The following is a 15,353-nucleotide window of genomic DNA, read 5'->3' as shown; positions in this document are numbered from 1 at the left end:
GCCCACATTAGTTCTGTATTTCTTTACTGCTTCACGTTCATTCTACCTAACTTCAGGAAAACAGTTGACAGAACACCACCCAGGGCTTTAAAATCAAAAGCGATTTTCATTAAGTTCACTTAATTCAAGATTCAGAACTGTAGAGAAAACAGAGATGAGTGCTTGTTAAATGGAAGGAAAAAGAACTACTTAACGTTGAGTTGGTTAAAAACAGAAAAAAAAAAAAATCAACCAACTCCCCAAAAACCAAACGAGGCAGTCCTTCAGTAGTCTCTGCAGGCAACACATACTGTAAAGCTTCCCTTCAATTGTCTCATGTTTGACTGGATGGACAATCACATAATCACAGATCTCAGTCTGAGAGTCCCTGCCACGGGACATGAGAACAAATGCTGAAAATGAAGAAAAATAGTAAGAAAAATAATTCATTAAAATCACTTGGGAGTGTATACTGCTGCTCATCTGCAGGTTGCCTTCTCCAGAGAGCAGCAGAAGTGCTCATCCTAAGTGAGACTAACACTTTCGTGTTTCATGTTTTCATTGTTTCTTAAAGCTATAATGTGGGCTTCAGTAATATCTAAATAATTCCCACTTTTAAACAGCTTTTATTTTGTTAGAGAAATTTAAGTGGGGAGAACTTTTTTTTTTAAATACACATAATTTGCTTGTGGTCAATTAACATCAGATAGCAATTTAGACCTTGGCTTAAAGCTTTTGAAGTAATGACCATCACGATGGTGTGAATTTGTACTTCTTATTCACTGTACTTACATTTCATTCATCCAGATCTGCAAGTCCCATTTCTATCAGTTTCATGTGAACTAGGTTTTGTTCATTGCTGTACAGGAAAATTGTGATCTCTGGTGAAAAAGACTGAAAAATCAGAAGTTGACATGTTTCAGTGGTGTGACAGCAAGGCCTTCACATTCACAAGCTAACCAACAGTAATGACAACTTCACCAACTCTGTTCACAGTCCCACGTGGGCACAGACTGAACAAGGTATTTCTGTTTTTAAGTAAAGGAAACTGCTTTCTAAAGAAAAGGCATGCTCAAAAGCTTCTTGATTGCAACGAAAAGGAAAGGGCCACATTATTTTCTCTCATCAGCACCAGTTCCTCCATTGTAAATGGTTCACAATTTTAAATAATGAGGGCACAATTTTAAATAATTAAATTATACTGAGACTGCTAGGAAGAATTTCAGGCTGAGCAAGCATGAAGAGAAAAACAAAAAATGTTTCTCACAAGTATGGAAGCAGAGAGCTGTTTTCCTTCCGTGGAGTCCATCATAGCCCACAGTGCTTCCACGCTCCACTCTGGACAATAAGGAATTCTTTCTACATTCGTATCACATAACGAAGGTTTAAAGCCAGCCAACGTGGCATGCACTGCCTGAACAGGGTACTTCAGCACATGAGGAGGTATTTGACGCAATCTTCAACACAGAAAGAAAAATGTTAGCTATAACCTACCTGTCAATCAAAACCATTAGGGACAGAAAGACAGCTCAGTGGTTCACGCAAAGGATTTAAGGTGTGGGGGCTGGGACCAGGGCTCTGCTTTACAGTAACCTGCTGGTGTCACACCACACTCCTCCATCTGGAGGCCCTCAAAGGTCAGCATGGCAACTACCAAGAAGCAGGGCCAGTTCCATACACAGCCCTCTGAACACAGAAGCTGAGCACACTGGCTCCAGTTACTGCAGCTGAGGGGAGGCTGAGGCACCCAATGCAGACCTGAGTAAGGAGTGGAAGAACAACTCATCTGAGGTAACCAAGAGACATGATGTGTCCTCCATGGTATGTGGATTTCTGTGCTTCACTCTCAAGTGCCCTAGTCAGAATACCTGATAGAGTACTTGAGTTTTATATTACCATCATCTCCCCATTCATCTCAGTCTTTCTCCCAGAAAGAAAGGAATGGGGAAGCTGAGCAGGAAGTCTCTCCTCAAGATCTTGCTAGCCTAAGAAGCAAGACAGCTGTTCAAATCCATATTTTTTTCCACAAAGGAACCTAAATAGTCATGACTGTTTGTGTCGGCTGAGTGTCACCAGTGCATGGCACTGGTGCTTGAGAAGCTGTTCCTGGACTGGCTCAGCAGTCAGAAGAGGGATCTAGCAATAAACCATTACTTACGTATCTAAAGAGCACCTGTAAAAATGGGCACTTGGGTATGCGTACATACACACGTACATTATGTAAGAAAACAACAAATGCATGTGTACTTACTTGCTTGTTGGGACAACTGAAAAACTGCCGTAGTCAACAAACTGTATCAGGATCTTAACAGGGTCTGTTTCTTCAACAGAGAGCAGTTTTGCTCTATACCATAATCCATCTTCATATTCTACAAGGCAAGGCATTTCTGGAAAAACAACACAAAGAACTACCATTTTCTTCTCATGTGATTATTTTCTTCTGTGCATCTTCCAGTTCCCTCTGAACTCTAATTCACTATCACCAGCATGCAATTATAGTCCAGTTTCTTTACCAGAAGGAGAGAGATTCAAACTGCTTAATACTGGAGCTTTACAACTTTGTCTTTTCTGTTGAAGATGGAACATGAATCAGAGTCTGGAACATACAAGGCAGATACAGCATAAAATCCCAACCAGAATTTAACTAGTTGGAAAAACCCAGTGCTAGCACTAACTAGTTTCTTCACAAAGTCCATCTTTTGCCTAAACCGAGATGTCCAGAATTGAAGTGACTCTACTCAATATTCAACTCTTGGCCACATCATCTTTTATAAATATCTCATTTCTTTTGAGTATTTGACAGACTTTCACAGTTACAGCTTTGGTGAAGTGCTTTATTACTGTCACATGAAATCTAAACTCTCTTCAATCAAACTCTCTTCAATGGGCAATAGAACTTTGAGTTCCTTCCATCATTTTCCACTGGAGAAGTCTGACACAGAAGTCTCCATTTAGTGTATCACATAATCATCAGGCAGTTATACACTCTGAAAGACTTTTATTTTAAAAATAAAAGACACTCTGAGTAGAATTATTTCTATTATTTGAAAATCATTTCAGGTTCCTGTACATCCACGTGGAACAAGGAGCAGGAAATAAACACACTGAGATACCTGTTCTGAAGTCTGTTAGAAGAGGAAGAGTATCCACGTATTTATTGCACCATTTCAGGGCTTCATCAAGGCTGTTCACCTCTGAGATACAGCTGGCAGCTCGCTCTGTGGCAGACTGCTTGGTAAGGGTCTCAGAAGGAGTAAGGCAGATGTAGACCTGTTTGAGAAAAGGCTCTCAAACTTCACAGGCTCCTTCTAACCTTCACACATCCTTTAACCTTCACATATATGAGGCATCTCAGAATATTATGATATTCCACAGATAGTCTTAATAATAAGTCATTAGCATTTTTGAGCCACGAAGAAAATTCATTTTCTAATTTGTCAAATATACAGTCAAGCTACAACTCCATCCTGCAATGGTACTTAAAGAAATGAGTCTGGAACACAGTGCAGTGTTTATGATTATATACCATGAACAAAAGCAAGAGTTCAAATAATTTGCACAAAATGAACAAAAAAATACTCAGTATTTCTCTCATAATGGTGGAAGCAGAACAGATAATTGAAGAAAAACCCCAGATGCTTTCATCCTGCATTCAGTCCAACCAACTGTCTACGTCAAATACTCGGTTTTGGTGAAGATGCATACGTTTAAGTAAATGAGTGTGGTGAATTCCCATCAAATCATAATGCTGATTCACTTCAAGAATGTAAACCTTGCTCTTTTAGTTTATCAAAACGATGTACACAAGTCCTTGTACATAAATCAACACACTCAGAAAACATTAGATTTTGTAGCACAGTCAGCTTCTCACTGCTTCCTGGTTTTGTATTTCATCCAGCATCTGAAGCCCACACAGACATCTTTTACTTAATCAACCAATATTCAGCCTTTTGCCATGGAGAATAGAGACAGCAGCTGCACGGCTCACATGAAAATCACTGACCAAGGGAAGAGTTCACAGTGAAAAATCCTTAGTGTTTGCTGAAACTGAAATCCAATGACCTAGTTTCTTATTATACAGGGTTACTATGTACCACACTACAGCCTTCTATTTCCTAAAATACCTTTTTTTTCCCCTCCCCCCCAGGTCAACAGGCAATATTTATTTCTCTGTATGCCTGGCCTCCTCTGAGTATTTCAAGTAAGACTTCATTCAGATAGCTGAACTAGTTGGCCACCTGGATCAATAAAAAAAGAAGCATTTTGCAACATTCTTTGGGCATTTTCTGACACCGTAAGCTTTCATATCTTCTTCACCAGCATAATGAGACTGCAGTGTTTCCAGTCTGCAATGTACGTGAGGTGTTCATGAAACGTACCTTCTTAGGGGTCACAAAATGGCTTACTCTGACAGGGAAGATATCTCCTTGAGCAGGTAGTGGTGGCAATTTGTAAGAAAGCAAAATAGGAGTATGTCCTTCAACCAGCATCTAGACCAAGACAAACTTCAGTCAAGCATGGTATCTCGTAACAAAAATGCAAACTGGCACCTATATCACTCCTGGTTCAAATACTACTGTAATAATAACATTCTAATAATGTAAACAATGCACTGTTAATAAACATATAAAAATCAAGAACACTGTGACAGGCAACCTGATTATACCTATTTAAGCTTGTTTCCTGCTGGAACAGAGCATGGGCCACATGGACCCAGAGGTCCCTGCCAACCTCAGCCATACCAGGATGTCCTCGAACACCTAGATTCACTGTTTATAAATGAGAAGTCTTTTCTTACAACCAGTATACTGAGTGCAACTACCACGTCAACTGCAGTTTGGAGCTCATCTCTCCTTCTGACCTAAACGGCTCAGACTTTCCCCCTCTTGTGCCTCCAAAAACAACAAAAACAAACCAACCCCCAAACCAACCACAAGATAAAAAGCAACCTGTCATTGCCAGGAGCGGATTGAGATGGAACAGAACGAGCAAACTCTGATTTGTTTCAAATGGATGATTAGTTTATGTATAGTTTGCTTCTTAAATTAAAAAAAAACAACCCAGCACTTCTAAAAGTCTAGTCTAAGCATGAGCTCAGAACAAACACATTAAAAACCAAGCTTGTCTGTTGAATGTAGCAAGATCACAGTCCCATGTCTGAATACACGAGCACAAGGCAGCACCTAGCAGCATGGTTCTTACAGTGATACACAAGCAAAACCTGCAGCCCCCACAGTGGCACATGTATATATGTGCTGTGAGCTTTCCCAGCACACTTGGGGTGCACTCCTCTGCTGCTTACAAGGAGATTTTCTGGCTAATGACTAAGCCAGGACCATCCTGTGGTAACAAAGTTTGTAGTCCTACCTAAAGTCAATCTCTGCAGCTTTAGAGAAAAGTCTAGAGAAAAGAATACACTGCACCAAGACACGGGCATAGTGAACTCTGCAGAAATCAGCTTACTGCCATTAGTAACAGAATCAGAGCACAGCAATACAGCACAGTGCCTATCACAGCACTTAGCAAAGACCACAGATAAGAAACAACGAAAACAAAACACTACAAAATAGTACAGCTTACAGTGGGTATGCTTTATGTACTAACAGGATGCTTCAGTCACGGTGGTCTATCACCAGCCTTGTGAGGATGGCTGCTCAGCCTCTACAGACAAACCCAGAGCTGCAAGCTTCATTCACCTGTTACTCCAAACAGCTTCTGGAACCAGCCTGAGCTCTGGATGCCTTGCTCCTTTCTGCCTCAGGAGATGGCACACTTCCAACACTCACTCTCCTACGAGCTGTTCTGAACCACTCACTCCTGAAAAGTACCTGCTTGAAGAAAGTACTCCAGGCTCTCTCAATTCTGTTTCTTGCTCACAGCTTCCTTTTGAAATTTTGTTTTCCACTTTCATTTTAAAAGTACAATCTCAAGATCCATATTTAGTTCAGTGACAGTTGTGTCTCATGTGCTAACATGAAAACACTAAGACTGATGTTTTCCATGCCTTCTCAGCCCTCACAGAAACAGGCATCCTCCGAAGTGCATCATGCATTCTGAGACTTGCATAAGCAGAGACTGACAGCAGAATACATTACATTGCAGAATTATTTTCTGAAGCAGACACTCACTTAGGAAAGAAAAATAGTTATCCTTCAACTACTCTTTGCATTTTACCTCCTTAAGCAGTTCATAAAATTCATTGTAGACACATAAGAATATATGGAAAATAAATAGGATGTGATTTACATGCAAGTTGTTATCACCTGAATTAAATCATTAGGACTTGAAAAGGACAATCTAATTAGCTCTAAAGATTGTTGGGTTTATGTGGAAAGCCTTCACTTGATTTACCTCACTGGTGACATAGCAAACTCTTGCTCCCAGAATAAAATGAGAGCACTCAATCTCCGATCAATTTTCCCTCCTCCTCCAAAGCCAGCATCATTGCCTTGGGACAGTAAGATGGAAAGAAGTGAACAGCAACAGCGACAAGGAGTTGGGGGATGGAGGAGAACACTTTCCATGTCAATCTCCTCCCATCTGAAGACAGGCCCTATCCAGGTGAAGTTAGTGATCTAAGTGAAGTTAAGAAAAATCTGACCTGGAACACCCAACTCTCAATATCTTACATGGGACTACAACCTTTCCAGGAATTTGTGTTTAGATGCTTTTCTAGGATTTAACTAATCCCTTCAAAGGGACAGGAGTATTATCCTATTCCTATCCTTTCTGAAGTTTTAAAGGAACATAACAACTGAATAGCAATAGAAATAGACTAAAAATTCATTTTCAGTACTGGGTTCAAGAACAAACTTTTGGCCATTCACTATCCCATACAATTTTAGCAGCATATCACATCTCCATTTGTTATGCTCAGGAGCTGCTGTATTTGGTCTGACTGCAGAACTGTATAAAAGTATATGAAAATAACAAAATCATCAACATTCACAATAAGTAACTGTATTCCTTCCACTAACAGCAAGAGACAAAAACCTCACCTGCTTTGTTACCTCCTGGCAGTCATCAACAACACAGTACTTCTGGTCTGCCATGAAGGAAGCAAGTGACATTCCACCCAAATACAGGCTGATGGACAGTTTTCCCCAGGGGTTATCTGGGAGCTCCTAGTTACAAGAGGCAGGGTAAGATTACAGCAGTAATAGCAGGGGTCAGGGTTTAGAAATAGCTGCCAGGAAATTCTAACCTGTTGCTCCTAACGACACCATGCACATTCATTCAAAGACAACCCCAGAAAGGACAGCTTAACACCAATTATGACTCAAACTGGAATATGACTGAATCTCCATCTGGAATGGTAGCACTGATTTCAGTGTAACACTGAAACCTTATACTCCTCATTCAGTAGTAATTTCCTTCCTTTCACAATTCATTCCAGGGGTTATCTGAAATTTCAGGTTTTTCAGACAGTATTTATATTTTTTTCTTTATAATGCTAAATATATTAATTTAGAAATGCCCATGCTTAACTATGCCAAATTTCCATCACTCAGAAGCTGGATTTTGAAGAATTTACCATGTCAGAATGACAACAGACGACAAACATCATTAAATCATTTACACCACTAAGGGATGTATTTATTGGCCCTAACACCATGAGTAAGCTTACAATGATGGAAAAACTTTAGCTTTCGATTCTCCTTCCTTCTCATATCTAAAATACTGAGGATGAAAAAAAGACTAAGAAACACTGCTACATTCATTCAGCTGTGTTTGTAACACAGGCTTAGAAGTACAAACAAAAAGATAAGCCCCATTCCATATCAATGATGAGATTAAGCTACCTGAACATGTATTTCAACCTCTTCATTTCTAAGCAGATTTTGAAGGAGTTCCACTGCATCTTCCTGCCAAGAATTTCCAATCTATTTGGTTAGAAGGAGGAAACTCTTGAACATTAAACATGCTGACAAATGATGTACTCTGTTATTCTTTGAACAGCTTCTTTGAAAACACAGAAGTATTAGCCATATTTGTCTAGAATTATTTAACATTTTCTGCTATTTGGTACACCAAAAGCTTACTGTGTGACAACGACGTCTCAGCAATTTTTCAAGCTTGAAGTGGCTTAGAAAGAGATGGCACTACGTGAGTTATGTACAAAAATAAACCTACAATAACTCATTTGTATTAGTTTAGCAAAACAAATGGTTTCCTAAGCAGCTACATTCAAAAGCACAGAAATACTTTTGCAAGAACTGGAAATACACAGTTTGCTGAACATCTGCAGTAAGGAGCCCAGGACTTGCTTCTTGTTGCTGCTTCTGTAGAAATAACTGTCACTTTGGAGCAGTGTACCACCAGACAGGAGTGTCCTGTCTAACAAGGATTCTGTTCCAATGATAGCTGCTTTTGAAGCACAGTCACTTCCTAAAGCAATCTAGAACTTTCTGACAGAAAACTGTCCTAATGAAACGATCCTCTTCAGCTTGAATTCTCAGAGGCAAGCAACACAACAAAGTACTCAACCTTTCTATGATAAACAGTATTATCTGTTTGAATAACTACCCACTAAAAGGCCTTCAAATTCAGCATTACTCACTGGTACTGCCTTGTAGAGCTGGCACGGCATGCAAAATGGAGGAACATGGGTATACAGTGTAGTTGGACACAGATGACACTGCGGGACCCTCTCTATGCAACCGCTGTCTACGTACTGTACCTGTATGAAGAAGTTTTTCTAAATTCATCCTTGTCTTCAAGGACAAGTTTAATAAAAGAAAGGGTTCATTTACAGCATCCACTTTTCTGGAAGAAAAACAATCATTTGCTGATATGTGTGTAATGTGACTAAGTGGAAATGAAGGAAAAGAATAAAGAACCACCACGGTGAATTAGAATCTAGTCTTAGATGTGAGATCTGCCCCTTGTGTGATAATACAGAGCAGCTTAACTAAAAATACACTGTGAACAAGGAAAGTGTCAAGACTTGCTATAATGAAAAAGCACGTGCAGACACAAGAGACTAGTTAATACTAGCTGTTAAGTAGAAAAAGGAGCTCTACACCACAGCAATATAAAGAATTCAAACAGACAACCACTACTGGCTGGGTAGATGGTAACTAAAGCAAAAAATATTGTCAAGGCATTCTGCTTATGCTCATAACAAAAAAAAAAGTAACAAAAACAAAAATACACACACAATCAGGTGGGATTACTTGCAGCTAATCAAGGCACTGAAGACAGCTTTTAACTTAAGAACATTTATCGTTATCATTAAGAACATTTATCATCAAACAGTAAATGGGAAAATTCTGACAACTGAAATAAGCAGACAAAATTAATCTTAAGACAAACAAAATCAGAACACCCATCAGTTTTAAGCAGAATGAGCAACTGGACAGCGAGGCCACCTGAACAAAAAGGTTAGAAATTTGATGCACTGAAATATGTTATTTGCAAATACATAAAATATACCTGTACTTATTCACACACACTCACATAAGGCATGTAATCAAACATACCTGGAGAGTTCCACCACCGTGTTCCACAACTTCACCTCGATACCAAAGGGTATCAGACCCTCTTACAACACAAGCTTCTCCCCTTTCCCAAGAGTAGGGCTCCAGAAGACCAAGGCACATAAAGTTATTCTGTATTTCAACCATCAGTTTGTTTAGGTCACTGACTGGAAGAAAAAAAAAAAGTGCAGTATGAAAACTCTTAAGTCTGTACAAATTACTCTGATCAGTAAAGAGAAATCTAAAAGACAGACAGCATGTTCAAAGACATGTATAAGCATTTATATACGTATTACATTATATATTATAACATATATATAAATATAAATATATATGCTGCTCCAAAATGATGTTTTCCAAGACTGTTACAATAGATATGTCCCATTTGTCTTACAAGCAAATCAGTTACCACTTCAACAAGAAATAAAGTGCTTTTCTAATAAGTTCATTAGTAATTCTGGGTTCTTATCTCAAAACATAGGTCTACAAACTTCACAGCTGACACCTGTCAAGAGTAATACAGGAGTGTCTGCATGAACAAGACAATAGATTCTCAGAGACAAGAGGACAAAAGCCACCACAGGTCAAGTACCCGAAAAATCTTGCTTAGCAATGGATACAGTCTACAGGAACAACTGCATGAACACAGTGCTGGACAAGAGGGGTTACTGTAATGTGCTTTTTATACAGTCTAACATATTTTTTTAGAGTGATAAAAGGAATCTTATCTTAGCAAAATTCCTCTTCCTCAACACAAGGAAGATTACCATGGCACTGAAGAATGACGCTGCACCTGCCAGATTAAGGTGCACCTTTCAAAGGGTTCCAGCAGAGAGAGATAAGAGACAGACAGTATGACAGATCATACTAAAACTATTAAAAACAAAAATTGCTGTGTACCAGGCTCAAACTGAAGAAAAAAAAAATCTGCAATAGGAGAGAATCACACATTTAAAAAACAAAAATAAAACACGTGCTGCTTTAGCTAATACGGAGTAAGAAGCAAGGTGAGCAGCTGGCCCGTCCCGATGGAGGGCTGCCCGAGATGCGGGGTGACGGATACCGCTCATCCCGGGCTGCTCAGGGCCGCGGCGCCCCCTGGTGGGGGTTTGGGCTTTTTCGTCTGGAAGCAGTAACCCTTCTGCAACGGTTGGAACAGCCCACGCCCTCAAGACTAAAATCTTACCATACCCAAAGCACAGCGTTCCCTAAGTTACAGAAGATTCCTCTACGTTTCAATACAGAACACATATAATAAAACATCCGGCATATTCTGATATACAATCAGATTCATAAACATATACGTGCTTCCTTCCATGTAAACTTACCAGATGATTTTGGTACTATATAAATAGTTCCATCCTTTCCTACACAGCTCACCACAGCTCGGAAGGTTCTCTCTTTAGGAATAATGGGGGCTTTATATGCTTTATTCATTTCCAAAGGCAGCAGCGAATTGGATGTTTCACATGTGTTCTGGTCACTCTTTGAAACACCAACATCTTCCTCTTCATCAGCGCTGCCTCTTGCATGTGCAGGTTCTGAATTCCAACTGCTCAGCTGTGGGCTCTCTTGCTCTAAATGTACTTCAGAGCGTTTCTTGGGGACTGCATGAGCCACAGCACCTTTATCAGTTCTAGCACAAACAAATCACATCGCTGTATTAACTGATGAAGAACTCGGAAAGCAAATAAAAACAACCCACCAAGTTGGCAAATCCTCGTTTACATACTGCCCAATCTCACATCTCCCAACTTGATTTTACATGTTCCACATTTTGATTTAAGTTACTGGAGTAAGTTACTTAAGGTGGTGTTTTGTTGCTACATACAACGTAGAGGATAATTCAACTGTTTCTTATTATTTCACCACAATGAAGATCTACGAGTCTGAAAGGATATAAAAAAAATATCCAAACCTTGTGTTTCTAAAAGCCAAACCCTTCTCAATGAGGAGTTCTGAAAAATCAATCAATTGTCCTGCTTCGTCCTTCCAAAGAATTTTCACAGGCAACATGCTCCCCACATTGGCTTCCTGGAAGAAGTTACAAGAGCTATAAAACATGGTTACACACATTCCTGCTGAACTGCTGGAAACTCTTTTGCTCCATCAGGGCAGACTACCAGTGAGACTCAACACCTGAGCTCCCATCAGAACTGATACAGTTTACTTAACCCATATCGCTGTCATTGTTTTACACACTGCTCCAAACATGGCACTACAAGTAACGGGGTAAAACCATGCTTAAAAGCTGTTAGCTGGATTTGTCAGCATCTGAAGACCCTGAAGATGTAAACACTATTCAACAGTAACTAAGCATGCCTAAGATTTTTTTCCCCCCCTTCAGTCTGGAATGCTCCAGTGAAAAACAAAAGTAAAACAAATAAACAACAAAAAAACCTTAGAGCAGACAACCACCTAAGCATGTTCCCCTCAGGACTCCTCAAGGAGTTAAAATACTGAGGGAAAAAGAAAGTTAGAAGCTAGTTGACTTCTTGACATCCTACAGATAGTGCAGATCTTGATTACAAACCTGTATTATTACTTTTGCTTTTGCCCCGGTTAGGTGATCGGATATGAACTCACACGCCGTGGCTGGCCACTGCATGCTTCCACCTGTTGGTCTAAAGAAAATCATCTCCTTTACTGAAAGAGAACGTAGAGCACCCAAACTTTACCCACAAAACTGATCCTGTACTGAGGTATTCATTTTTTTCTTTTTTTTATACTGCCTGTACTGCCAGGGCAAAAAAACCCCCCACACACCTCAGACTATTACAGTCAACATTAAAGAAGTTACTTTGTGCCTCGATCCATAGGACAGAAAGGACTCAAATATACACACCCCAAACCTTAGACTGAGAACCATGTGATCTGGAAGTGTGGTATCTGTTATTAAAAGAATCAAGGAAAATGTATACTTCACCTACAAATAGCCTTCTATACCTGTATTACAAGAAAAAAAACCCAAAGAACAGAGAGCAGAATGCTCCAGGTCTCTTCCTTGTCTGTAGTCTATATAAAAGAAAGACCTCTATACGCTTTCACGAGACCTAATTCATCTGAAATTACAAGTAAAGGAAAAGAAGTCTTCAGAGAAATAATGAAACCCTGTGACATCTTCTCAGCATTTCATAGTTCACCCTATAAAGCATTCTTCCTTCCTGTATCATAGTTCCTGTTCAACTGGTATCTAACATTAACACTTAAAAAAAAAAAAAATAAACCCTTTACCACAGTAATGATGACAGCTCCCACCGTCTCGTCTTTATAATTAAAAAATTAAAAAGAAAATGGCAAAAAAAAAAACCCTGAAAAACATCATACTCAAATCATTGATCATCAGCACTAATGAAGGAACATTATTTCGTTTCTGATGTTGTTATTTCAGCATAAAGGTAAGGAAGGCTACCTTATATCTGCTAAGGCACATCCTACTGCAAGTGTTCTAATTCTCTTCATGTTTTCCTCGAGTTCTCTCAGGCAACTGATATCCACTATTTTTTCTGCTCCACAATCATAGAGTAGTACCTGTTACAAACAAGAAATAGAACGAAACACAAACACACTGCATTAACTGTAACAACTAGTAGCCTGAAGCATTCCTGAACAGGAAACAGGTAAGCAAGACTGAGACAAATATTACCAGGACTCCTAACAGATACCACATGAAGATCAGCACTGCTATTTGTGCAGACATCTGTCATAGCACTGAGATGACAGAACGCACTAATGTCTTTGTGAAGGGTTAAAAAACTTCACAAAGACTGTAACCTGCTTAGGTCCTGTTTCTAAAGAACCTCCCCACATCAGTTCCTCAGTCAGTCATCTTTGTCAGAAAATTAACAATACACTCTAAAATAAATTCCTGGACTGCTTATGCTTTGCTGCGTTGCCCTTCTAACATATAAAGCCCCTGAAGATGTCCATAGGTCTCTTCTGCTTCCTCCTAGTCAATCTGCAGCAGACAACCACCAAATTGTCCACACTGGTTTGCCACTGATCTTGAACCATAAACTTTAAGCCAGCTCATTCTTTATCTCTAGGCAAAGCTCTGTGTGCTCCAGCAGCTACCTCACATGCAGGGTGACCGCCCCTTTGTCATTTCATAGAACAAGAATTATCATCCACTGAATTAGCACTATAAAATTGTAGAACAAAGTAATTCCAGCATTTCCAACTGCTATTTTAGAATTGCTTTTTGAGGGTTCTTAGCCTCAGAAAGGGTATAAACTACCGCAAAACAAACAGATGGAGTCACACTTTTGCTCCTACTAGCAAGCTGCAGGTACATAATGTGAAGCTTGAAAGAACCAGATGTAAATGAGACGTGGATACCCCACAATTGTAAAACCTTACTTTTGATGCAAGTTGTTACCTATTAATGATATGCCTCCCTTCAGCACTCTTTGTTCTTTACGAAGAGTGAAACCAAATCCAAGTTTAAAGCAGAATTGTGAGAGAAGTTACTTGCTAGATGCTACACCCACATGGCACAGCACATCATCAACCAGCTTAGAGTTCAAGGAACAAGATTACATTTGCTCCTGTGGTACAGCATTTTTTTTAAAGCAAGGATCATTAAGTTTGACTTAATATGACTCTCAGGTTCACATTCCCTTTGGAATCTGAGCTAATCTGCAAGGCTGTAGCTTGAGAACCTATGCCATGTTGCAAAGCATAGTGTAAACATACACAAAAATCAACCTCATCAGCCTTTTTCAGTTATCAGTTTACCTGCAAAGAGCATCATGGGGCAGTAATCTTAAAAGCATCACAACAAAAACCAGAAGACTGTTTGAGAATTGGAGATTTTAATCAATGAATTTTTAAAACTTCAGAAAAGCAACGAGAGATTACCTCAACAGTTGTTTCAGAGACAATTCTGCTTATCTGACCTCTTTGCCACAGTTTCAAATCATGTACATAAACAGCACAGCGCATATTACTCTTCCACTTCACAGACTGCGGCTGGGATTCTTTGTAGAAGGCATCCATCTTCTCCTGCAAACTGATTTCAGAAATACATTTCTCTAGTGGTAGAAATTTCTCAAATGCGTACAGAGCTTATTCAGTCAATTACTGCTTAATCAGCATAGTGTAAAATTTTATGAACTGTTTAACAGATGCGTAAGATAGTCGTTTTTCTTCATGGCATGCTAGAAATACATGAAACGGAGCTGTGAGATAGACACAATCCTATTAAAATTCTTCAACAGCTGGATTATTCAGTGAGATCCTGGACCTTCCATATCCCATTACTTGAAAAACACACTATTTTATCTTACCAACATTAGAGGGCGTGGTACTCATTTCATGCCATGACTAATTCAATGGCAGAGTTTACACTTAAAGCATGGGTGTGACTTATTTTTGAACCCCAGCAAATCTATGTTAAGTACCTTTTCAGTTTGCTTTCCGATGACAGCCACTGAATAAAAATTTTACTAGGAGACACAACATGACTAATTATCACTTCTAACTCTTTCTTAGAAAGTGATCTGAAATCCTGACCCTCCAGGTCTTTCACATCTGCAGGATTTAAAGCTTTCAGTTTTTTAGGCATTTCTTCTAGAGAAGTGTCCCATGTTTCACTGGAACTTGTGGGAGAACCTTTTATGTACCTAAATGGAGGGTAAAAATAATCAGGACCCATGTATCAAACATATTTTCAACAATCAAATATTGCTGAACAGCCACAATTCAACATGACAGGAATGCTTCAACATTCAGAGTCAAGAGCAAAGAATAACATGAAAAAGCAATAAAATAATGCCAACAAAAGGTAAGAGTATTTCTAAATGCTCTTTCTGCAACATTCATGATGGCAACTCATTTTTATTCATCTTCAGGAAGTTCCCTGCAAATTTTACTATCAGAACCACACAATATAGG

General features: G+C 39.3%; 1 protein-coding gene across 1 annotated transcript in view; it reads right to left on the bottom strand.

Annotated features, from left to right (window-relative positions):
* Nucleotides 1–351: 351 nt before the first annotated feature.
* RNF17 (ring finger protein 17) overlaps nucleotides 352–15,353 on the bottom strand; it is a 42,551-nt gene continuing 27,549 nt past the window's right edge. Inside the window, exons 22-38 of the mRNA XM_065730350.1 lie at nucleotides 14,861–15,082; nucleotides 14,319–14,469; nucleotides 12,871–12,989; nucleotides 11,992–12,082; nucleotides 11,377–11,492; nucleotides 10,787–11,094; nucleotides 9,462–9,625; nucleotides 8,540–8,659; nucleotides 7,782–7,862; nucleotides 6,978–7,103; nucleotides 6,836–6,877; nucleotides 4,359–4,469; nucleotides 3,093–3,249; nucleotides 2,231–2,366; nucleotides 1,247–1,436; nucleotides 772–873; nucleotides 352–392 (exon numbers count right to left, since the gene is read on the bottom strand). Of these exons, the coding sequence (XP_065586422.1) occupies nucleotides 775–873; nucleotides 1,247–1,436; nucleotides 2,231–2,366; nucleotides 3,093–3,249; nucleotides 4,359–4,469; nucleotides 6,836–6,877; nucleotides 6,978–7,103; nucleotides 7,782–7,862; nucleotides 8,540–8,659; nucleotides 9,462–9,625; nucleotides 10,787–11,094; nucleotides 11,377–11,492; nucleotides 11,992–12,082; nucleotides 12,871–12,989; nucleotides 14,319–14,469; nucleotides 14,861–15,082 (2,233 nt within the window). The 3' untranslated portion in view covers nucleotides 352–392; nucleotides 772–774. The remainder of the gene's footprint in view (nucleotides 393–771; nucleotides 874–1,246; nucleotides 1,437–2,230; nucleotides 2,367–3,092; nucleotides 3,250–4,358; nucleotides 4,470–6,835; nucleotides 6,878–6,977; nucleotides 7,104–7,781; nucleotides 7,863–8,539; nucleotides 8,660–9,461; nucleotides 9,626–10,786; nucleotides 11,095–11,376; nucleotides 11,493–11,991; nucleotides 12,083–12,870; nucleotides 12,990–14,318; nucleotides 14,470–14,860; nucleotides 15,083–15,353) is intronic.

The sequence above is a fragment of the Cyrtonyx montezumae genome, unplaced genomic scaffold (genome assembly GCF_038088225.1).
Source record: "Cyrtonyx montezumae isolate F1298 unplaced genomic scaffold, pur_monq_1.0 scaffold_12, whole genome shotgun sequence".
Lineage (NCBI taxonomy): Eukaryota > Metazoa > Chordata > Aves > Galliformes > Odontophoridae > Cyrtonyx > Cyrtonyx montezumae.
Note: the sequence above shows the minus strand (reverse complement) of the source record. Positions and strands in the feature narration are given on the sequence as shown.